The following is a 26,003-nucleotide window of genomic DNA, read 5'->3' as shown; positions in this document are numbered from 1 at the left end:
ACCAATTGCTACAGCCCTAAAGATTTTTGTGCACAGAAATCACAAAATATAGAGTTGTTTTAGAAAGATTATAAATATGGTGCATGTGTGTACTTGTGCTGTGTATGTGGGGTATAACCAGAGAGAGAGAGCGTAGCGTTAAATGAGACTTTTTATTTACTTAAATAAATAAGTAAATAAATTACTTTTTATTTCTTAAATAATTAATCCTGTCATTACCTGATATTGACCACATAAACAGTGTAGTTCCAATTTTGGAAGGTTAAATTGAGCTGAAAAATACAATGGGAAAGAGTGAGCTTTGATAATAATTTCTAAAAAAAAAAAAAAAAAAAAAAAAAAATCTGAATCGAGTTTCTTCCCTCCCAAAAGATAAGCTGTTATTGGAATAAGGCCCTGGGAAAATCCCAGAGAGCCAGAGTGAAAGAAAGGTGAAGATAACAGTTACTGGATCATTATATGCCAAGAACTTTGCAAAGGTTATTTCTTCGATCTCACAACAACTAATGAGATAGGTATTATCTACTCCTTCACCCTTATTTATGAAGAAACTGAGCTTCATGGAGAGAAATAGCTTGCCCAATGTCCTCAACTAAGAGGTAGCAGATCCCAGACTGAAACCCAAGTCTGTCTGGAAACAGTATACTTTCCTCTCTAGCCTTTATTATAATGGGCTCCACTATAATGGTTCTTCAAATTAGCCCACAGACTGAACGCTACACAGTTGTAAGAGGGTACATAGGAGGATTAGCACAATAAACACCTTCGTATTCCTCATTCAACAAACACTGTAGCAATAACACATCTTTTTCTAGTAACTATCATCTCATAAGGATATTAGTAAGAATAATTACAAATTAACAATACAAACCTTTTAAAAAAACAAAATGAGTTCAATATTATTGGGAACTATGTTTATTATTGTGTGGCTATTTAACAGCCTCATGGGTCTGAGCATCGGACTTTTTAAAGAAGGAACAGATTCTTCTCAGTATAAGTAACAATTACATTGTCCAATACAATCACAAATGGGATTTCTTTACTGATATGAGATCTTCCTATTTGTGTATCACCTCCAGAGGGATTTTTAGGAAAGCCGCTCTCCATTTAGAAATGATACATATATCCTAGTGTTTGAATTCGTTACTGGCTTTAATATGCCAGTCCAAAAAGTCAACAGCAGCATTTGTCATTATTAGATAATTTCACTCCTCCCCTCAAGTTTGTAACAGAATTTTTAATTACATACTATTGTTTCCTGTGGTCAACTTGTTTTAAAGCATATTCAAAATAAGACTTTTCTTATGATGGACTCTTCAAAATAAGACCGTTTTGTCATATCAGTTATTCTTTAGATAGATAGATAGACAGATGATAGATAGATGATAGATAGATGATTGACAGATAGACAGATAGATTAGACAGTCACCACTACCTCTCAACGTATTTAGCCTTGTTTTGCTATGAACAGCATATTTGCCAGGCTTCAGCATAAGAAAACCCATTTTTCTTCAAAATGTATACTCGAGTGACTTCAATCACAAAAACTGTGTGAACTGTAGTAGTGCTGTATATAAAAAGCAGTACAAAGTCCCACTGTATACTATAGATAGAAAATAAAATAGAAAAAATACAAGCCTATGGAAAACAAAATTTTTATTTTGGAGATGAAAATTAAAAAACGATAGGTGGTATCTATAAGGAAAATGAAATAAAATGCTGATTTTTTAAATTGGAAATTACCAAAATTTTCATTAATAGAATACTGATTAAATAAATTAGCATAACCTAAATTTCCCTCAACAGAAGACTTAAGGGGTGCCTGGGTGGCTCAGTCGGTTGAGCCTCTGACTTCAGCTCAGGTCATGATCTCACGGTTTGTGAGTTCGCGCCCTGCATGGGGCTCTGTGCTGACAGCTCAGGGCCTGGAGCTTGCTTCGGATTTTGTGTCTCCCTCTCTCTCTGCTCCTCCCCTGCTCACACTCTGTCTCTCTCTCAAAAATAAAGATAGATTTAAAAAAAACAAAAACAAAACAAAAACAGAAGACTTAAATGACCAGACAGTCACATAATGGAATACTATGCACCTTTAAAAAAGGGGCGCCTGGGTGGCGCAGTCGGCTAAGCGTCCGACTTCAGCCAGGTCACGATCTCGCGGTCCATGAGTTCGAGCCCCGCGTCAGGCTCTGGGCTGATGGCTCGGAGCCTGGAGCCTGTTTCCGATTCTGTGTCTCCCTCTCTCTCTGCCCCTCCCCCGTTCATGCTCTGTCTCTTTCTGTCCCAAAAAAAAATAAATAAAAAACGTTGAAAAAAAAAAATTTAAAAAAATAAAAAAGAATAAAAAGAAAACTTAGATAAGGAAGGTCTCTGTGTACTTTGATGGAAACCTGGCAATTACAAAAATAAGTACAATGGTATGTAAGATACGCTCTTAGTGAAAAACAGGAGGAAAAATACAAATCTATAGTCCTTTTAAAAAATGTTTATTTATTTTTAAGAAAGGGGGGGAGGGGCAGAGAGAGAGAGGGGAAACAGAGGATCCAAAGCAGGCTCTGCTGTGCTATCAGCACAGAGACTGATACAGGGCTCGAATTCATGAACTATGAGATCATGACCTGAGCCAAAGTCGGACACTTAACCAACTGAGCCACCCAGATACTCCAAGAATATATAGCCTTGTTTTCTTTTATATGCACAAAGAAATTCAGGGCGGGGGAACAAACAAGAAAAACTAACAATGACTTCTAAGCAGATGGGTTGGTCTCCAGGGAGATGAGCTACAAAGATGGTCAGAATACTTTCACGATATATTTTGTTATACTTTTTGGTTTATGAATCAAACATTCAAACAATTAAATAAAAAATATAGAATCTACTTTTTACAGCTATGCTGAAAATGTAGGGATATAATAGTAGATAAAGATAACTATCAAAATATATTTCTATTTGTGTGGTACTTTCCTTATTTAGACATTAATCATCTATGAGGCTTGTCCTTGATTCAAATGTCACTCCCTCACTATGCATGAGCATACACCTTACTTCTATGTCTATTCATAGTAAGTATAAGGAAGAGTGTCTGCGTTTCAGTATGATCTATGGACTCAATAACCCAGACAGTAGATTCCTTTGCAGGTTTCCAGAGGTGAAAGGTTTCAAATCACAAAAGAAATTATATAAGTTCACTTACCCATTCTGCCACCTTGTTCTGTACTTTAACCTCAGGGTGATGAAGGATGTTTTGAATCACTATGGAAATTCTAAAGATAATTCCATCTGTCCATTGGAAATAGGATTTAGCCGTTAATTACCTTTTATAGTCCTACAATTATCAATTTAAATATACAATCACACAATTTCACACAATGTAAAAGAAATGACTTCTGTTGAAGAAACAGGCTTCTAGTTACGGAATAAGTCACAGTAATAAAAGGTACAGTATAGAAAATACCATCAATAGTATTGTAATAGTGTTGTGTGTTGATAGATGGTAGCTACACTTTCAGTGAGCACAGCATCACACACAGACTTGTGGAATACCTGAAACTAACTAACATTGTGTGTCAACTACACTTCGATTAAGAAAAAACTAAAAAATAAAAAAAAAACACACTTTCTACACAGGTACAGAAAATTGAGATATTTTGACTTAATGCTCATTGACCTTTGCAACTGCTTAGCAAGAGTTACCAATTAGTTTATTCTGAGAAATAACCCATTTCTCCTACATTATCACCTATATATGTTTCTTTAATTCTATAGATTTTGGATATTTACTCTAATTTTTTCATGACTTTCTCATGTACAATTTGATCTCATGTAATAAGAAATTATCATTTTTTTTTGGTACCTTATAAAGAATGACAGGGTTTGGGGGGTGAAAACTTAAGTGGGATGATGGGCAGAAGTTAGCTTGAAAAAGAACAGATACACACATATTTGTTGCCCTCTGCTCCTTATTCTCCACCCCCCCCACAGCATTTACTTCTAAGTCATTCACCAGATTTTTCATCAAAATTCCATAAATATAGTCGCTTGTATCAAAATAAAGGGGGGAGGGAAGAAAGAATATTTGCAGATAGAATTTTAACTGGACTAAGTTGCTTTAAAAAGAAAACTTTATGTGAGAAGAAGGTTCTGCTTTTTTCTTTTGGGGATCTTTAAAGTAGTCTGATGTATTTTTTTTTGTAAATGCAAATCAAAGTCACCACCCAAGGTTTGCTGAATCTCTCTAGATGTGTGTTATAGGATACCTTACTATAAATAGCTAATGAGAAAAATATCATTTTAAAATATGTTAGGTTATATATAGAAACAAATTGATTCTCCATTACTTTGTCAATCATCTTTCTTCATGCTTATATTTTGGTAAGTCTTCAGCAAAGTATGCATAGAAAATGTAGAAAGTATATAATTTAAATACTGTTGGGGAATAGATTTAATGAAAAATTTGGAAAGTCAGTAGAAAATACATAAAACTCTGCCTCTGGAAATCCCCATATCTACCAAAATGCAAATTCCAGTCCCACTACCAAAGGAATGTTTTTCCAGTATGGGGTCAGAATCTCATACTAAAACTTTTACCGCTCCCAGAGGTAATAGTCTAAATACATGAAATTGGTACAAGTCCAAGGACAAGTGGGTTTAACTTATGCAGACTAGGTTATTTCAGCTTCTAAAACTCTTCAGGTATTTTAATGAAGTTGATTTTATGTTCCTCTAAAAATATTCTGAATTTAAAATACTTAGAGGAATATATTCAAAACAATGATAATAATTCAGATTAACAAAGCCCATTCAGACTGTATATCTCATCATATAAAATTATGGATATTCTGAAAGAAGAAATTCAAATTGCAGAGGTCCCAGAGTTATTCCAGGATCCTAAGGACAATTCTGGGAATGTTCACTTGTGCCAGCAGAGTAGCTGAAAAGCCACCACTAGATGGAGACGTAAAGCATGTGTTTAAGACCAGTATTCTTTCCCTCTCAGGAAAATATTGCAAAATACTAAAAATCATTATTTTTAATCACTGAGATTTCTGAAATGTTTTGGAAACATTTAGGATGTTTTTATTTAAATTTTAGATATCTGCTGCCTCATTTTTCAATTTGCTGTTATTTATAAAGGAGAAAGACCTCCAATATCAGAGATAATCTAAATGAATTTATAAATATAGTACTTTCCCTAGAGTTATATTGTTTACAGCAAATAAAATATGTGAACACAGAAAACAACCTAAAATCTTGTGTTACAGATTCTCCTGTGTTATAGATCACTTTCAAAGTCATTTCTTTTCAGAAGCCTTGGAATGAAGTATCCATATACTCAAGGGAGTCTACTTGTTAAACTTACTTAAAATTTCTGAATAACACAGTCAACAACTAAACATGAGAAATGTCCAGGAGTGGACTGTCAACACTAGATAAAATGTCCACCAAAGAACTGGTAAGAAGGGTTTTGGTTTGCAGCAAAATAATTGGCTTAAGCATTGCCATTGCAGAAAATACACAATTAAGACACACTAAGGCAGGCTTTCCCATGTCATTCTAGAGGTCAAGTGGTCCTCTATAGATGTAACAACTCTCACAGTGTCTCATTAGAAAAGCTTATTACAAATTTTCATATATTCCAGAGACTTCAAAAGCTGTATGTATTATCCTACTAATGGCATCCAAGCCAGAAGAATTCATGATAGACATTTCTTGGGGGGAGAAAAAAGTATTTAAGAGTATATCCATTTTCCAATTAGACAACTCTTTCATCCATGCAGGACTTCAAAGCAGAAATCATTGCTTATCATTACAGGCGTGGCATCAAAATGGTATTGCTGTCTATAGGTCTTTCTCCAATTAATCATTTTTTTGGTCCTTAACACTCTTTTCGGAGTTTCTTAAAAGATATAGAAACGAGACTACTTTATTCTATTTTGAAGGGTGTGAAGTATAGGTTTGAAAGGCAGATTTTAAAATATTTATTTGAAAAGACAGATGTTAAAATATAAACCAAATGTTATTTTAGAGTCAAAATGATGTCTTTGGACCAGTGATGAGGCAATTATAACACATAAGTAGCATTTATAAGAAGACTGGAGTCCTGCTCATCCTATACACACGATTTCTTTAGATAACAAGAATGTAAAGCTAGAATGATTGTCTGGTCCATACATACACCCAGAGAGTAAATTTATGTTAAGAAACTAGGAGCAGTGGTACAATGAATACTTGTAAGCTAGGTTTTTTTGAACAATAATAAGGACTAACAGAGTTAGTTCCTTGCTTGGGTTACTCGTGTTGACCCCACAAAATTTAATATCCAGGGGCACTGGAGTGATGCTTCAAGCACAGAAAATAAGATTTGGTATGCAAATAATAACTGACTCAAGAGCTTTCCTTAAGAATGTAATGTAAAAGGCACAAAAAAATTATTTGTGGGAATACCTCGGTTATCCGTTACAGACTGAAATATCTGTTTATGAAAAGTAACTTAAAGATTTTCCTAGTATACAATCTGAGGTATCAGATAAAAGTCCTTTTGAAAATAACAAAAGGAACTTTACATAGGAACATTTCACAAAGTCTAGGAAAACGCATTTCATCGACACACCGAAGAAGTCTGTCTGTCAAACAATCTCAATCCTTGCCCACCCCCTACACCAGCATATCATCATTGGTAGGCTCAGCAAAACTCTTCGATAGTCTGGAGTTTAAAGGATTGGGTACGATAGATAGATGACAAATTTGATAGCTGTACCTATCTTTCTTACAGTCAACAAAATAGGATTCTCTAATATATCAGATCATGATAAGCCTGAGAATGTTTACTGTATCCATTTCCCGAGGAATAAGAGAAGTGTATCTGGAGTTGCTGACAGTATGTGAATGATTTAGACATGACCTTAAGTTCCATTTATTCACAAGGTGAACAAGTAATTCTCTTTCCAATTATTTCCAACTTGACTACATCAAAGAAAAAATATTAATTAGATTACAGTCTGCCTCTAACACTTTGTTACTCTCCCTTTTTAAAAAGATAGTGAAGGCGCAGTGAAGGTGTAGAGATACAAGAAAACAATAGGAGATGGAGAGAATTTAATAATATTTTCATTATATTCATTTTCATTTTTCATTTCTATTTTACAACAGTTTTACAACAGCAATATCAATCTTCCCAAATAAACACAAATGCTTAAGTAAAAATGTGAGTCGATTTAGGAACAAAACCTATTAAATCAATAGTATAGGTGGCTAAATATATGGTAAAAATTGTTCAGATGGTACACAGATTGGAGGACGTGATTTTGAGAATACTTCTACCACATGATGACTTTTGAATATTTTTAAATGCTAGGACTGCATTTTTTATCAAGAATCATCTAAATTAGGTTTTTCCCTCTAATGTAGTCAAGTCAAACCATTTTAACTGATTCTAACATTTGCTCGCTTTGTTGAAACCCCATTGAAGGTTATGACGCAGAGAGAGACGGCTGAACAAGGCTCTCTTCAAGAATGTCAGAAATGACATGACTGAGTGAATACAGCTCCACTCTACCAAGTCAAGGACTCTGAAGCATCATATAAACGTTCTTGGGCAGTAGAGGACGTGCCAGTCCTGGAGGGAGAATGCCACAGAGGCTCTTTGTATGTTCGTACAAAGAGCGAAATACTTAGTTAGAATTATAATATTCCCATCTACTGGCTGGAGTCCATGTGAAATATGCACTGGAAACTTCAGCTGTTGCTGCTTTTTCCTGGGGGTTGCTGGAATGTCTGCCCCATCATAAATCTCCTTGGTGTAACTACCAGAATAACCATAAACACTTCCCTGAATCGATGTCTTTATAACTGTAGTGAAATTTAGATCTATGTTTCATGTAAAATATTCCATACTTCCAATTTAAATGTCCTTACAGAGGAAGTTGGTATAACCCCCAAAGCCAAAGAAAAAATGAACTATGTGGGTTTCTTTTCTCTGGGTTTTTGTCCTTGGTGATATACTGCAGATGTTTTGGCCTCACAAGTGAAATGGTTGGGGTTGAGAAAATTCCTTTGTTTCTAATAGCTCATATTTGAGAATATTACTGTATTCAAGGCAATGCTGTGGTCACCTGATTGGAATTTCTCTTTTCTAGAAGAAACTTAAATCATTTACTCCGAATTACCAAAAGGCTATGTGGTCCATATAGGTAGCAGACTAAATAATAATTCAAGTTACCTGGCATTTTCCCTGCTCGTATCTTATATCCTATTAACTGCCATATTTGCAAATTACAAATAATATATATAGTGAAGTATATATGGAAAAAAAGTCAAGAAGTATTGGCACTTAACTGAAATTTTGTCAGCCAAAAATGGACTTAGTTGATACGCAATCACATTCTAACCATTATTCTTCAACAAATAAAAACAGCAACGTATTACCATATAAATTGATCTAAATGTCACCAATGCTTAAACATAAAAGTTGATTTCAGTGAGAAATTACATCACCAGCATTAGTTTTTTTGAAATTATAAAGTTCCTTAAAACACTGGTTTCGTGAAGAGAATAGTCTGACAAAATACCATGAATATTTTTTCAGATATTTCATATAAAGCAAATTAATTCCTTTTAATTAAGTGCCTTTCTCTTAGAGCTTCCTTTGAAAGCAATGTTAGCGAAAAGTGCATGAGAGTAGTACTGGAAATGTGGTCATTCCACTGGTCATTAGAAAAAGGAACTCCAGGGATTCAAGGGACATCGATTTATTTTACTAACCTTACAAACGTACAAATGTTCCCAATTATTCCACAAGCAGAAATTTTGTTTGACTCTTAGGTATCCCCACTCTTAGAATACAATTTGTTATCACATCAGACATACTACAAATATAAAAGGTAATGATTTCTTACCATTCCTTTGTTTATCGATTCTATTAGTAACAGGCATGTTAGTGGTGACAGTGGGTGGTGTAGTACTAGGAGAGTCTACAGTAGCTGGTAATAAAGATGAGAGAGATGTAATTTTGCAAGGAGCAATGACAGTTAATATGGATGAGCAATCTATAATTAATGCTTGAAAATATATAGAGGAGGAATAGGAACCATTTCTTGCTACTAACTACAACAGACTCTAGGGTTATAATGCGTAAAATGAAGCAATGCTTCCTATGGCACATTAAGAATCACTTCATATGGCCTTTGGTATTAGAATGCACAGGAGTCTGGAGTTGGCACAAAGGAACAGGAGAAAGAACGTCGAGGTTCTAGACCCAGGTCTGCCATTAACAGGTTAATGACCACGTAGTGGTTTACTAATTCAATCTTTCTAGAACTCGATTTCCTAAGTTTGTATTAAAAAAAAAACAAAGAGGGGCGCTTGGGTGGCGCAGTTGGTTAAGCGTCCGACTTCAGCCAGGTCACGATCTCGCGGTCCGTGAGTTCGAGCCCCGTGTCAGGCTCTGGGCTGATGGCTCGGAGCCTGGAGCCTGTTTCCGATTCTGTGTCTCCCTCTCTCTCTGTCCCTCCCCCGTTCATTCTCTGTCTCTCTCTGTCCCAAAAATAAATAAAAAACGTTGAAAAAAAAATTAAAAAAAAAAAACAAAAAAAACAAAAAAAACAAAGAAAAAAAGGTCGCAGAAGGCAGTCTGCACCTCACCTGTCAGCTTTCTAAACTAAGTTAGTCTTCCTGATATGCTGAGGCTAGAGAACTAAAGTCTCAGAAGAAAATGTATATCTCCTTGAGAAGATAAATGTAAACAAAACAAAGAGAATGAAATGTATAGACTATATGGAATATAAATGTATAGAATCAACCATTTACGGATCTCAGTAACTCTACTAAACATTGACAGATAAAATGAATTTCATAAGGACAAGCCTTACAGGGAGGCCATTTTCAAGGAATTATGTCATAGCTATGCTTTTTATACTATTAAAACTTCCAAGATTAAACCTTTATGTAGTGCTTTCATAGCTTTCTAAGAGACTCAAAGAGTTATATATGTAGTAAAATAATATCAGTTTATCTTAGAAGTATGCTTGTATTAGATGTACATTTGTATGTACAATGGCCATTTCTTATATATCTCAATTTACAATTACCTAAATTTAAAAACGTTTAAGTGATTATGACTACCTTCTGAAAGCTAAATTCTTTGACTCAAAATATACATCCTTAACTAAAATGATTTTCCATTTCAAAATAATAAATAATGCTTAAGAATTTATTTTTTAAAATAATGGACAATCAACTATATTTATCGTAGTGCAAAATACATCAATGAACATGAAAATGCTTTTTGGTCACTCAGGACACGAGGGGGAAAATGCTGGGCTTTCCTGCCCAGCATCAGAGACTCAGGAATCAGTTCGATAGACGTCTCAGATTAAAAGAAAAAAATTTTAAACCCTTCAGATCTTGAACTAAGCACAATTAATGTTTCTTTCTATTTTATAGAACTATTTTAAAACTATGCCGATTGTGGACACCGCATAAGGACTTTATTTTTATAGGTCGTTCAAATGACTTTATTTTTCTAGGTTATTCATCAGTAATGATATCAAGAAATAATGTATCAGAAAAGAAGCAAAGATAATGCTGAATTACATCTACCCCTACACTAGAACCACAGAAGAGAGCTGAGGTTTTGATCCACTTCGAAGCCCTTCTATAACCCCTTCTATAATCGGAGAATCATTCTCCGATTCTCTTAATAAGAGATCCAGCTTTTTCAAAGGCACTGTCATGATTCTTAATGTGGTACATAGAACATGCTACGTCATAAAGAAATATTTAATAGAACAAATGGATGAAATGGGTCATGAGTAATTAGGAGGAGCAATGATAAAATTAAAGCAAAATATTTATATTATTATCTCAAAACTTACATGACTTTAATTATATATTATTAGCATGCAACTATCTAATAATGATATATAATTGGAATACTGGCCATAATATAGTCAATGTGCATTATAATAATACAATTACATTAATATTAGTTTAATATAAGTATTTTCATCTTAATATTTAAGTTATATTATACACCATAAATTGCCTTATAATCTTGTCATAAGCTTAACTGAATATTTAACTTAACTATCCCCTTCTTTGTCGCACATGAATACTTTTTTCAAAATAGCGCGTGACTATATTTATACCGGACCTTTGCAATAATCTTGAAAATAAAAAGAGAAAAAAATTAAATAAATCCCTGTTTAATAGCATATAATCATTCACATTTAAAAAACCTCATGCTTTATGGAAATACGGTCATCTAGTGTGTGAATGCATTCTTTCTCCACAGTGTATGTACTGTGCACCCACACAACTAAGACACAGCCAGAAATTCTTCTGTTTTGCTGGGCTTTGGCTTCTCAAGTGAAAATTAAGATAATAATCAAAATAACTTCAAACACATTACCCAAAATAGCAAGTAGGACACAGAGTCCAGAGGACAATGCTGGCTCCCTACCTTGGCAGAGGGTCCCCAGATCTGCACAGTTGGCTAGTTCTGTGGCCGGGAGTGGGATCAGGTAGGAACCTTGATCAATACAAAAGGATGACACAAGTTACCTAAATTTCAGCTTTAATGGCATTATCCAAGAAAAAAAAAAAAAAATCCATGAATCTTCTGGTTGGCATAATAGGAGCAGACCTAGAAGTGTCCAGCAATAACACTCCAACATCAAGAAAGTCTCTCAATCTGCGGGTCTTCATTTCCACAAATGTAAAATCAAGTTACCAACATTTCCCTCAAAATCTGTAACTCCATTTATTGACACTTCACAGATGAAAGGAAGACAAGTGCTCCTGCCCATTAGAGTTTGTGTAAAAAGTCCAGGGCCTTTTCATAGAATAGATTTAGAAATTCATGTAAATAAAGTAATATAAACATCAAAGGTAAGTTTCAAAAGTGAATTTGGATGTTATTAATATTCATAAAATGCATATTTCTGGTTCACAGGCACCAGCGTATGCTATTTGCAATCCCAGAAATATGCTTCTGTGACTTCAAATTGGTCTCTGTGTCTTTTCATTTCAAACTTTTTTTTACTGACACATCCTCAGCAAGAAGGAAGTTTAGAGTTGATTTTCTAGTAAAGGTTCTGGGAACCTGGGTGACATGGCATTACTGGAGTAGAGTAGGAATGATCAGATATATAGGTAACAGATACTTGTGGAGGGCCTTATAGAATGCTGGCCCCATGAACGGTGGGGCTCTGTCTTCCATTGGGGAATCCCACACACCTAGTAGATGGGTACTCAAGCTTTACTGAACAAATTTCTAGATGCATCATCAATGGTTGATAACATTTTGAATTCTTTCTTAAAGGAAACTATGAAAAGAAACTAAGTAAGAAAATTAGATTTTAAATTTGAAACCGCCTTTGAGTCTCCATGGACAGGTAAAAGAGAAGATACAATAATAATAAATACTATTAGTAATTCAGACTTGAGTACAGTGAGGATGGCAAGAAAGTGATGGATACAAGACATCTGAAGATAGAAGGTACAACATTTGGTAACTAATTGGAGGAGAAGGCTAGGGGATAGACTAGGGGATATTTTTCTGGTTTCCAGCTTGAGAAATTGGTACATAATCTCATAAAAGGAAAGAGGAAATACTAAAAGAAAACTTAGGTGAGGTGGAATGAACGGTAAGTCCAGTAATGAGAAATGAGGTGCCTGTGTGACATCTGAAAACACGGGCAGGTGTACACATTTTTGTTGAGAGGTCTAGCCAAGAAACTATGCCACAGAATCTACAGACGTGTCTGGGATGACTCAAGCTAGAGTGTAGATTTGATGGAATCATAGACATTCCTATATTTAAGTATCATACTATTTAAAAAGTAAAAGAGCTCTAAATTTGAGAAGCAAAACCAGTTCTGGTAGAAGGTGGTTTTACAGAAGTTTCACAGAGGGTGTGGCTGTGTCAAGTATCTAGAAAGGTCAAGAATGATCAAAACTGAGAAGATGTTTAACTTTACATTGGAATTCTGGTAGTAGCTGTACAGGAATTAGTTTCAGTAGCGTGGGAATGAAGAACGAATGACTGCCATTTGAGATGTGAATGCAAAAAGAGGAAGGTTGGCTATGAAAGGAAGCAGAGACAGGGAGGGCGAGTTTGAAAGATTGAAAACTTAGACAAATGGACTATGGAAAAAGGCATCTGAAGAGGCAGAAGTTGAGTCTTGCCTTAGTCAGGATTCAGGTAGGATTTTACCATCAATATTTTCTGTCCACTATTCTTACTTATCACACTCAACTTCTCCCCCCTTCTTGAAGAGTCTCACTTCTCTGTTAGGCACTTACATTTTAGTGAGGAACTTCTGAAAATTAAAAAAATCTTTAAAACTCAAAATGAGAAAATGTCAGCCACTGCAACATAAGAGAGAGAGACAGAGAGAGAGAGACCCTTGGATGGAGTTCCTGTGCTGCTCAGATTACGCACAATGCTGGCAGTCAAAGGTTCCTTAGGCCACTTCTGGCAATGATACAGTATCTCTGGAAGACAAAGAAAGATAAGGAGACAGTGCTGTGGGAAAGAAATTTCTAGGCTAACTACACTTCCACTGCAGTATATTGAAGGACTCAGGGTAGAAATGAGGAAAGAAAATCAGAAGAGTTATGATTTAGAGCAAGATATTTAACAATTTTCTTTAACATTTCCTCAGTTTCACTGTATGATAGCAAGTTCCAATATGTGACGTCCTTGTCAGGGAAAAAGTAACATTTCTCACTATTTAAACTGATCAGTTGTTCTTTTTTTGGGTACTCACAGTTTAGCAAATTGATACTGTATTATAAAACACTCAATAAACACTGGTTTATGACAATTCACTATGGCAATAGAAATTAAATCTGAAGACTAAATAGTGTAAGTACAAGTGACAAATTTAATCAAAAGGAAATTATACTGATAAATGAAAGCTTCCATTACAAATATACCAAATTACATAAACAAATACCTAAAATATAAAAAGTGCACACAAACTCTTTATTCCCACCTGGTTCCATTTTCAGCACATCTGCATAAAAAAAGTTACTATCGCAATTAATTTTCCTAGCTGGACATATTTATAGGCCAGATTGTTAAGGAAGAAGAATCAATTCTCATTCCTGGATAATGATATAATTAGTATCAAGGAATTATTTTCAAAATGTGACCTATGTGTGTTCACTGATGTTTATGGATACCAGAAAGGTTTTTAAGGGTATTTACTTAATAGTAACTGTAACATTTAGAGCCGAATTTCCTTGGGAGGGGGGGAACGTAATCACTGAAAAGCTGCAAAGCTATTAATCTTTCTTCTCTCTCTGTTGTTCTTCCCAAATCCTGCCGCTTTGAAAGGAGTCACTATTTACACAAGTTGTGGTAAAAAAGACTGATGCACACCTAACAGCTCATCTGACATTCTACACGATGATAATCCAATTAACAGTAGCACTAAATCCTCAGTGAGTTGCAACATTGAGAAAAAAAAAAAATGCTTTCAAGTCCTCTTTGCAGGATTACTAAATAGAATTTTATAAATTTTCATAAATATATTTACAACAACATTATTTCTGGAAGCTATTTGTGCTCATAAAGAGTTTGGACATCTTCAAAGAATAAAGTCCTTTGTAAAGATAAAGTAATTTCATCTTTATTTTATTATTTAAAAAATAATTCAGTTATCTAAAAATGCTACACTCAGTAATTTTTTTTAGAGATGAAAGGAAGGAGCCAACAATGAGTCAGAATTTTATGGCTGTGGAAGACAGAACCGTAATAATTGAAAATGGGAGGGTAGGAATCCAAGAGTTGATGAAGCCTTGATAATTAAGCGCAAAATGCTGGAAGTGAAAAGAAAAATCAGTACCAACCCAAAAATTTCTAGAAAAGAATAACAACCAAGTTGGGTACTTAAGAATTGTGTCTTATCTCTCCATCCACAAGCAGTTAATAAATGGAAGTGGTTAATAAATGCTTATTAACTAAATGTAGTTTGTTTGAACTTGGACTATTCACGGAGTTATACTGTACCACTCCTCAGGAAAGAGCAGTCATCAGTAAAATAAATAAAACTGGTATAGAAGGCACTGTCTGTTCTTTGTGAAAATTGATGGACATTAGCCAGTATCTAAACTGAATCATAACACAGGCAAATACTTGCCATTATAATTAAAGAGTCCACTAGGAAAACCGTCTATCCATAGAGGTCATAAAACTGAATATGCTTAATAAAATTGTTCTAAGAAAAAGAATGATGCTATAAAATGAAAAAGAATTACTGCTAAATAAAGCATTTCCTTCTGGAAAAGGCTTGACAAGATTAACTATGTTAATAATAAAAAAGACCTGCTGAAAATTTCTTAATTAAGGTGTAATTCCCCAACGAGGCTAGTGTAGGAAAACAAAAAAAGTATAATTCTGAACTTGTTGAAACATTAATTAATTATACGTTGATTATATGAAGGCTAGGATATTTACTATTTGAAACAAATGACAGAATGTTTTAACGTTACATGGAATCAGTTCTATTTTACCATCGTATTTTCACATTATAATTTACTCGGCAATAGACCTTTGGAAAATCTATTCATTCCTCTACCGCAAGTTGATTCTGGAATTAAAGGTCATATTTAACAGATATTGTCAGTCCAATGGAATGTCAGGCATGAAATTCTATTTTCCCATTGGTTACTGTACCGATCATTAGTTTTTGGAAATTAGTTACCACAAAGAGCAAGCCAAAATGTTCCAGAAAAAAAAAAAAAAGAAAGAAAGGTTAAAATGTTAATAGAGCAAACTTTTTTATGTGTTGAAGTTCTGCATAGCTAACAAGCTTAGATATGATCTCTGTGACAGGTATTTCCTGTCAGTTAATAAGTGACTTGGGTTCTTCAACTCCCAAAGCTGATGACTGAGCAGCAGGAAACTCCCTCTCCTGTTATGACTCCTGAAACACAGCCCAGGATATCTGAATCCATGGAATGGGGTGTTTGCATCATCATGGAATGTCAAGAGGACCACCATAAAAATTAAAGGAATTCAAATACACGGATTCTGTAACTTGTGCTCTTTCAATGAAATCATTTTGAAAACTTACAGATGGCTAAGTTACCCAAGCATGTGTTTGATGCATTCCAGTAATCCTAAGCCTTGGGAAAGGAATCGTAAAGACAGTGTTGAAGAATATCCATAAATGAATCCTGGGGAAGGGAGAGAGGAGATCTACATTTTAGCTCACCAACTGCCTTGGCCACTTTTTAAAAAAAAATTCAGTTTCCTGCCTTATATTAAGTGAAGAGACTAGCTTAAGTTGGGATTCCCAAGCAGAAATGCGAGAAGGCCATCTAAAGATGGAAGGGGGTTGGCGTGGAAAGAATACAAAGAATGGTAAGGGTTGAGAAGTCCCCTCCCTCTGTAAGAAGCAGATACCACTTCCCCCGAGTTGTGTTGGCCAGGCACCAGTACTAACCCAGGTTTAGTTTCTCGTTTGCCAGAGAATCCAAAAATTTATCTTTATTTCAAGTCTAATTTGTTAATGTTGGTAATAAATCATTGTTTAAAAGCATTATGTGGAACAATTACAAATAAAGGATAACAGGTAAAGGCCACTGCCATCATCAATGTCTGAAGGCTAAATGAGCCCATAAGTGGCTGGTTTAACTACATGTGGGCCAGGAGATCTAGCAGATCTTTTCCAGTGTCATCCCAAGTATGTGCTTCAGAAACTTGGACCCTCATGATTCTTTGGACTAGTTTTAAGGATGGGCAGAGTTTCTCTTAAAGGGCCAGACAGAAAAATTTCAGGATGGCGGGCCATGTTTCTGTCTCTCACAATCACCAACTCTGTCACTGTGGCCCAGAGGCAGCCTTAGACAATACAAAACCTCTTAGGCATGGTTGGGTTGCAATAAAACTTTCCTAGTTTGCCAACCTCTGGTCTAGAGGATTTCTTACAGAAGTTTAGGAATCCATGTATATCCTTCACATTTTATCATACTAATGTACCCAAGAAGCAACACAGGAAAGAAATCTTATTAATTTTGCTTAAAACAAATACAATGTTGGGGCACCTGGGTGGCTCAGTCAGTTAAGTTTCTGACTTTGGCTCAGGTCATGATCTCACTGTTCATGGGTTCGAGCCCCACATCGGGCTCTGTGCTGACAGCTCAGAGCCTGGAGCCTGCCTCAGATTCTGTGTCTCCCTCTCTCTCTGTCCTTCCCCGCTCATACTGTTTCTCTAAAAAAAAATGAATAAATGTCTAAAAAAAACCAAAAAACAAATACAGTGTTCATACGCTGGAAAGCTAGTGTTTTCCCACCGATCACACCTGAACCATCATACTCCTCATCCAGGCAAGAAGCAGCTCACCTACTCTAGTGTGGCTCACCTTCTAGTGCTGCATTTTCCAAAAGACGGTCTAATTTACATTTATAAGAGAGCACAGCTCTAAAACCTAACTTTTTGAGTTCACGTCCTGGCGTGGCCACTAATTAATGAAGTAACACTGCATAAATTACTTAATTTCTTTGTGCCTCAGATTTCTCGTCTGCAAAATGGGGTTGGTAATAAAACCCACATCATGGGATCTGTGTTGTAGAAAACAGTTAATATGTGTAAAGACCTTAAAACAGTACCTAGTACATAATATGTACTGAGTATTCAAATTAAGTGTATAACTTAAGTATAAGCAATTATTAATATATCTACTCAAAATTTTTTTTTGGTTGCCACAGTCCTCAAACATAACCCCATAGAAAGGCAACTATTAAATGGTCTGTATTATGACTTTTTAATGGGCTATGGTGAAAACAGGCCCCTGGAGTAAAGAGAATCACCCTGGATGAAGGAAGAACATCACTGCCCTCTCACCGCTCACCATCTCACACCAAACCCACACACTTGATCTTCTCCATTTCATCACCGAGTGAAAGACTTCTCAGGAGTCCCTGAACATCCTCTGTAGCTAAGCAGACTGAGGGGATGCTGAGGAACACCATTAGCTCCTTTACAAACTTCTTCGGTCTTCTTCTGGAACACGGTTGTGGTTTACCCTCTGTCCAACAACCCACAAGGAGATAATCTCTCCAATGACATCACTTAATAGCCTCCCACCATTTGCAGACGTACCATGGACCACACAGAGCAATGAGTGACTTACCCTGAGGGTTAGGGGACAAGAATTCCCCAGAAGGATACACACCGGTTGGAAACTGGGGAGGTGGTTCCAGATCTTCAAATGGGTCCCACTTTGTTCAAATTATCGGGAATGAATTTTTGGTAAAATCCCCTCCAAAGTCACATGAGGATTTCTTTCTAATATTAGACCCCTTATTCTCCTCCTCTCTTTTTAAAAAAAAAAATTTTAATGTTTATTTCTGAGAGAGAGTCAGAGAGACAGAGAGAGACAGAGCATAAGCAGAGGAGGGGCAGACAGGGAGGTAGACACAGAATCCAAAGCAGGCTCCAGGCTCTGAGCTGTCAGCACAGAGCCGATGCAGGGCTCAAACTCCCGAACTGTGAGATCATGACCTGAGCTGAAGTCAGATGCCCAACCAACTGAGCCACCCAGGCGACCCCCACTGCTTTCCTCTTTTAAGGAAAGTTATCTCTGTGACTAAAAAGTATCTATTATCAACAATTTAGTCATATGACATTCAAAAGTGATAATGAAACTTCTACTTTTGTATTTTAATCAGTCTTGTAATAAAATAATGATTTCTAAAATTAACTCATGCACATAAAGAATGTTTGATAGCAGTCTATTTTAATATAACGTTGCTACATAGAATTATTTTCCTAAATGTTTTGCATTTAGCTACTTCCAGTAATATCACATTTAAGTCTCTCAAAGAGCAACCATAAAGGGCAACAGATGACAAATAGTCATTTTCAAACAGAGAAAAAAAGCTCAAAGAAAAAATTGATAATTCCTGATTATCGAAGATTTTTCCATAAAATGGATATCTTTGGTATTTTATCCTGGCTGAGTAAACAGCATTCTTTTAGGTGGTGGTTGTTTATTTAAATAAGGTACTAGAAATGTCATAAAGATCAACTTTTCACGATATCTTTGTGATTAAAAACAATCACTTATTAATTTCTTTTATTTCAGTCCTGGTGTTAACATTTCTATTTGAGGTGTCATAGTTACCACTCTTGTTACATCAGTGATAAACTGTGTGACATTTTATGACATAAGGAAAACTTTAATATGGTAGGACCAAAAGCTTTGATTGAATAAATATGGTTTGTAATCAAATGTATGCTGTGTATGGCTGAGCATACAAAATTTTAGAAACTAAAAAGCTCAGGGGCACCTGGGTGGCTCAGTCAGTTCAGCATCCGACTTCAGCTCAGGTCATGATCTCACAGTCCATACATTCGAGCCCCACGCTGGGCTCTGTACTGACAGCTCAGAGCCTGGAGCCTGCTTTGGATTCTGTGTCTTCCTCTCTCTTTGCCTCTCCCTCATTCATACTCTGTCTCTCAAAAATAAACATTAAAAAAAAAAGCTCATTAATGACAACTACCTATATATACATATATATGTGTGTGTGTGTGTGTGTGTGTGTGTGTGTGTGTGTGTGTATATATATATATATATATGTATATGGTGTGTGTTTATGTATAATTTCTTGTTGACCAACATCCATAGAACAATGCTTTAAAAAACGAAGTGTGAATATGCCCAGACTTACCACAGCTTAGGTTGCTTTCTGCTTTCAGAGCTAGGGTTGGGATATTCCAGAAGTCATTTTGCCAGTCGACCACATTCCCTTTCACATTACAGCTGAGGTTAGAGAGGATTTTGGAATTCATGGTAAAATTCCAAAGTCGAAAGTTATAAATGTCCCCTTTTAGAGAGGCAATCTCATTGTCACTGGAGCCTAACAGCAATTTCCCATTTCCAGGAATCACTTTATTAATGGTAGAATCGCAGGGAACTGCTTCATAGTTTCTTTTGAAATTTACACCAATAAAGCCCAGGGAATTATTCCAAGTGATGCAGAGCTGCTCAAAGCTTTCTGTGAAAATGTCTTCTTTATCCTTTACAGGTAACACACTGTTTAGGAAGCATTTTGAGCCAGAAATAGAAAGAAAGTAACCACTCTTGGCCTTTCCAAAACTGAGTAGCTGTGTGGAGGACGCATTTGAGTAGGAGAAGGCTGTCCATTCATGGTCTTCCTTGCCAATTTTGGTTGCTTCAAAGCAGAGAGTGAAAGCGCTGAGCTCTGGAATAGAGACACTTTTGGCAACAGATACCTGATAACTGTCTAGTGTCTGTGGTAAAATGACCTTCTGGTTCCTTAAGGACACAGCAACTAGGACAAAACATAATAACACATAAAATGTATTAACGTCAAATATGAACTAATGAGATGCAAAACATCTGATATGCCCTCCCACCCCCACCACTCTGGATCAACTGACTTTTGCCTCACACCTCCTTCATGACTGTCACAAACCCATTACCTTATATCAGTAAAACTAAATGTAATCCCATCCATAGTAACTCTAATCGTTAGAGTATGTGGGATCTCACAGCAAAACTTCTGAGTTATAGCCAACCCAGTTGATAAGTATCTTTTTTTAATCCCTGAACTGAAAAAGAAAATCCCAAAAACCCAAATTCAGGAAACTACTGTTTCAGGAAAGCTGTTTATACATTAAAATTTTCAAAAATATATTAGTTTTCAAATAATTTCTAAACGTAATAGCTAATAGTTCTTTTTTTCATTAACAATTATTGCCTTTTACTCTTCCCAAACCGTCCTCTGCTACCCTCTCCCCTTCAGAGACCCCATATCCTATTCATTTTCCCCATCACCTGGCTATTTCAGGAGCAAAGGTAAAGATAATTCTATGAAGGAGAGGCAGTCTAGTAAAAAAGTAAAAATAAAAATGGAATTTTAAGCTATATTTACTTTACAGCTGGGTATTTGAGTTCCTTTGTGAGGGACAGCAAGGGGCAGAGGTAAAAAGGGCGACACAGCCACCTCCAATCCCAGCTCCTCCACAAAATGCAATGTGACCTTGGACACGTTACTCCACCTCTCTCTACCTTCTTCTCCTCATCCATAAAATGAAGGACGGTGACACCTATTGCACACGTGGTCAATAGGAATCAAATAATACCTGGAAAGCACTAGAACAGTGCCTGCTATAATCAATATAGAGCTAGGACTGATTACTAATGTTACTGATTACTAATAATGATTATTATCATCTGCATAATATAGTCAAAATAAAATGCGTTAGCCTAGTCTTTCTGTGACACATGTGAAATTATTAAGTAATACAATGGATTTCACCCTATGTTAATATAATAGACACTGTGAAACATGTACTGGTTTGAGACAGAAGTAGCTCTCCTCAAAAATTCTCTTTAATGCTGGCTTCAAGGAATGCTAGATTGAATAGATTTTAATATAGGTCTATGGTAAAGGCGTCATTTTCATGTAAATATTCTAGTAAAAACTGCATGATGGAGTTTAATAGAATTGTGGATTTCAGTCTACTTTTTAAATATAAAGCACTTTATAGGTCTATTTACCCAAAGGGATACTTACGTAATATGAACCCAGTATACTACATGTATTGTTTAAAGGGCTGGAAAGAAATATGTCCATCAATGTTTTATTAGTAGTTTTGCCTAGATGACAGATGTATGGATAATTCTAACTTGCTTCTTTTTTTTTCTAATTTCCTGTAGGGTTTTATAATTTTGAAAACATTATGTGAAAAATTAAAGCACATGTTTTCCAATTAACCACACACACACCTAATGTGAATCACATTTGTGATTGTGACTCACAAACAGTAAATAACTCTACCACCAAAACCCAAGTTTATAATAATGAGGGTCAGTCATTTTCATAATGGTGCCTTTCTTTTTTGTTCTTTCTTTCATTCATGATATTTACTTAAGAAGCTAGTCTTGAATCCTGAGTTTTCCTTAAGTAAAGAGAGGCTTTAGAGAGACCAAGATTATTCAAATGTTATGATATGCCAGAATCTGGGAAATACATTTGATAGAAATATATTTTTTCCTTTCATTAGAAATTTTTAAGGTGCTGGGAATGCAAGATGGTGTAGCCACTCTGGAAAACAGTATGGAGGTTCCTCAAAAAACTAAAAATAAAACTACCCTATGACCCATCAATTGCACTACTAGGCATTTATCCACAGGATACAGGTGTGCTGTTTCGAAGGGACACATGCACCCCCATGTTCACAGCAGCACTGTCAACAATAGCCAAAGTATGGAAAGAGCCCAAATGTCCATCGATGGATGAATGGATAAAGATGTGGTATTTATATACAATGGAGTATTACTTGGCAATTAAAAAGTATGAAATCTCGCCATTTGCAACTACGTGGATGGAACTGGAGGGTATTATGCTAAGTGAAATTAGTAAGAGAAAAACAAAAATCATATGACTTCATTCATATGAGGACTTCAAGAGACAAAACAGATAAACATAAAGAAAGGGAAACAAAAATAATATAAAAACAGGGAGAGGGACAAAACAGAAGAGACTCATAAATATGGAGAACAAACCGAGGGTTGCTGGAGGGGTTGTGGGAGGGGAGATGGGCTAAATGGGTAAGGGGCACTAAGGAATCTACTCCTGAAATCATTGTTGCACTATATGCTAACTAATTTAGATGTAAATTTAAAAAAATAAAAAAATAAAACAAGTTAAAAAATAAATAAATAAAAAACAAACAAACATACAAAAAAACCCCAGGAAATAACAAGTGCTGTCAAGGATGTGAAGAAGTTGTAAATTCTGTGCACTGCTGGTGGGAAAGTAAAATGGTGCAGCCACTGCAGTTGGTTCATTAAAAAACAGTAAGAGGGTTCCTTAAAAAATTAAGATTACAGTTACCATATAATCTTGAAATTCCATTTCTGGCTATATCCAAAAATATTGAGGAAGGGTCTTGAAGAGATAATTTTTTAATGTTTACTTATTTTTGAGAGAGAGAGAGACAGAACGCAAGTAGGGGAGAGGCAGAGAAAGACAGAGAGACAGACACACAGAATCCGAAGCAGGCTCCAGGCTCTGAGCTGTCAGCACACAGCCCAGTGCGGGGCTCGAACTCACAAGCTGTGAGATCATGACCTGAGCCGAAGTCAGAAGCTTAACCAACTAAGCTTTCCAGGTACCCCTTGAAGAGATATTTGTATACCTATGTTCGTAGCAGCTTTATTCACAATAGCCAACAGGTGGAAGCAATCCAAGCATCCCTCAATGGATAAATGTATAAAGATATTGTGGTATGTACATACAAGGGAATATTATTCAGCCCTAGACTGGACAGAAAACTTGACTTATGGTACAACATAGATGAACTTTGAAGACATTATCCTAAGTGACATAATCCAGTCGCAAAAAGACAAAAACTATATGATTCCCCTTATAGTCTAGGGCATTCAAACTCTTAAGCAGAAAGTATAGTGTTTGTCAAGGGCTGGGAGTGGGGGAAATGGGATGTTGCTGTTCTATGGACAGAGTTTCCATTTTGCAAGATGAAAAAGTTCTGTGGCTTTGTTGCACAACAGTATGAATATGCTTACCACTACGGACTTGTGCACCTAAAACTGTTTTACGATAATAAATTTTATGTTATATGTATTTTACCACAATTTAAAAAAATTTTAAGCAACTAAAAAAAAAAAAAGAAATTTTTAAGGTGTTTTCCTCAGGCTATGTTGTTTATTAGCTTAAGTTATAAATAACTAACTTTAATTTATATGCTAATTTTTTATATTTGTTCCATAGCATAGTTCCTTAAAAGGGCAGCATCTTTTTTTTTTTTTTTTTTTTTTTTAAATTTTTTTTTTTTTTTTTTTTTCCAACGTTTATTTATTTTTGGGACAGAGAGAGACAGAGCATGAACGGGGGAGGGACAGAGAGAGAGGGAGACACAGAATCGGAAACAGGCTCCAGGCTCCGAGCCATCAGCCCAGAGCCTGACGCGGGGCTCGAACTCACGGACCGTGAGATCGTGACCTGGCTGAAGTCGGACGCTTAACCGACTGCGCCACCCAGGCGCCCCAAAAAGGCAGCATCTTAAAAGCCTAAAATAAAATGATTTCTGAATAGGAAAATTTAAATGTTCAGTGATGTTAGAAGTACAGCTTTTAATTATTAGCTGTGGAATATCTACAATATCTTCCAAGCAGCCTTTAAATGCTCTGCATATAAACAATATAAAAGAATTCAGCTCTACTGTAACCAGATTTTGGATCTGGTAACTATATATTGCTAATGAGAATGCTGAAGGATATTAACAGATTCTTGCCATTAAATTCTAATCCTAATCATTCACATTCACATAAAAGAGCGTAACTCTTGTCTTCTGGTCCTTGTGTTTACTGTAGAACATGCTAAATGAAAGCAGAAGGTTGGCGTCGTCTTTGGTTTACATACCTCTGATGTAGCTGGCATTGAAGCCTTTCTTCTGGATGCTAAAGTCACTTGAAAAGGACACATGCATCTCATTCGCACTGGAGTTAAACGATAGGCCTTTGGCAGTTGCTCCGCAAAATTTAGTCTGGCTCTCTCCATTATCAAGGGATAATGAGTCATAAATGCAATTGGGAGCTTCTTCAATGTCGAAATCATTAAACGTTATCTGAATGATATAGCCGGTGGGGGCTCGCAGGGTCCACATGCAAGCCTGACTGTTAGGATAGTCGTTAGGATAGCACGGAGAAGTAAATGTCCCAGAAGGGTTGGATAGGATGACTCTGCAGTTGGCACAGCCCCACACTGTTGGCCAGACAAAAGAGAAACAGAGACAAGGGTGGGGATTAGAGGCATACAATAAACCAAGAATACCACACACTGGGGACAATCAAATAGTAAACATTTGAAAATACCAAAATATAACCATGAAAAATAAAAGGAGAATGAAGCCATCTCAAGGAGAAAAAGCAAGAAAGGAACAAAAAAGTAAAAGAAAAATACAAAGTTTTAGAGCAATGATTCTTAAACTTGGCAGGGAGGGAGGGTCATATACTCTAAGAATCTGGTAAAAGTTACAGGAACTCTTTCTAGTAAAACACATGAAAGCCAGTACATTGTTCTAGGGAGTATATGAGGCCTCAAGAGGCAACAATGGATTTCCCAAAGGTGCACTGGCCCAGGTTAAGCATTTCTACTCTAGAGAGTAATTGAACCAAGGTGGAAGGAGTTATAGAAACGCAAAGGTAGAAGTCAATACTATAACCACAGATATAAGGGAAGATAAATACTTAGGAAATACATGTTTAAAGAGAAAGCTACCAATACAAAATAAACAAACAAGCAAACAAGTTATCTTCGGGCAGATTGTATTTTTTTCTAAAATTCAAATAGCCATCACCTTGCATGTGTGGAATATTTATAGTTTTGAAAATGCTTTCACTTGTTTCATTTGTTCATTACAGTTGTTACGTATATACTTGTGTGATTATCTCTCATTCATTCAGTGAATAATAATTGAGTGCCTGTTATATGGCACTATTCTAAATAGTATAGATTAGTCAACAAGAAGGACAAAGTCTATGCCAGAATGATTCTTACAATTCAGTTTTGGGCCCAAATAAATAATACAATATAATGACAGAAGGTAATATGAGGTAGGAAGAAAAGTAAAGAAATCACGTATTTCTCAACTATTAGCTCTCCAGGCCATAATCACCAGTTGGAACCAGAAACCAAGGTCTACTGTCTTTCTATCTAGTCATGCTTTTGCAATTAATATTCACGTTTCTTTCTATAGTTGTATAAATGTAGGCGGTAATTTCATGTATTCAACATTCTGGATAAATAAAGTGCCATAAAACTGACATTTACACTTTCAAACAGTAAAATGCTTTGGCCATGTTAATGGAAATCACTCTAAATGTATTGTACTCCTCCCTCTTTTACTGGGTTGAATAAAATATGCAATAACTTTTCTTGAACATGGTAGTTACTACAAATACTGCTTATTCTTCCATGATTCAGTGAAAGAAACAAGGAC

The 26,003-nt window shown here is 35.8% G+C and overlaps 1 protein-coding gene across 4 annotated transcripts in view; it reads right to left on the bottom strand.

The window, feature by feature from the left end:
• The window catches only part of ADGRG6 (adhesion G protein-coupled receptor G6), a 142,685-nt gene that overhangs the window by 50,718 nt on the left and 65,964 nt on the right, over nt 1-26,003 (bottom strand). For 3 of the 4 annotated variants that reach the window (XM_078447392.1, XM_078447395.1, XM_078447393.1), the window contains exons 3-8: nt 24,425-24,766; nt 19,682-20,305; nt 11,456-11,524; nt 8,892-8,975; nt 3,191-3,276; nt 220-272 (exon numbers count right to left, since the gene is read on the bottom strand). In XM_078447392.1, coding sequence (XP_078303518.1) covers nt 220-272; nt 3,191-3,276; nt 8,892-8,975; nt 11,456-11,524; nt 19,682-20,305; nt 24,425-24,766 — 1,258 coding nt within the window. The remainder of the gene's footprint in view (nt 1-219; nt 273-3,190; nt 3,277-8,891; nt 8,976-11,455; nt 11,525-19,681; nt 20,306-24,424; nt 24,767-26,003) is intronic. The other variant, XM_078447394.1, reaches the window with a different exon arrangement.

The sequence above is a fragment of the Panthera onca genome, chromosome B2, assembly GCF_046562875.1.
Source record: "Panthera onca isolate mPanOnc1 chromosome B2, mPanOnc1 haplotype 2, whole genome shotgun sequence".
NCBI classification, from domain to species: domain Eukaryota; kingdom Metazoa; phylum Chordata; class Mammalia; order Carnivora; family Felidae; genus Panthera; species Panthera onca.
Note: the sequence above shows the minus strand (reverse complement) of the source record. Positions and strands in the feature narration are given on the sequence as shown.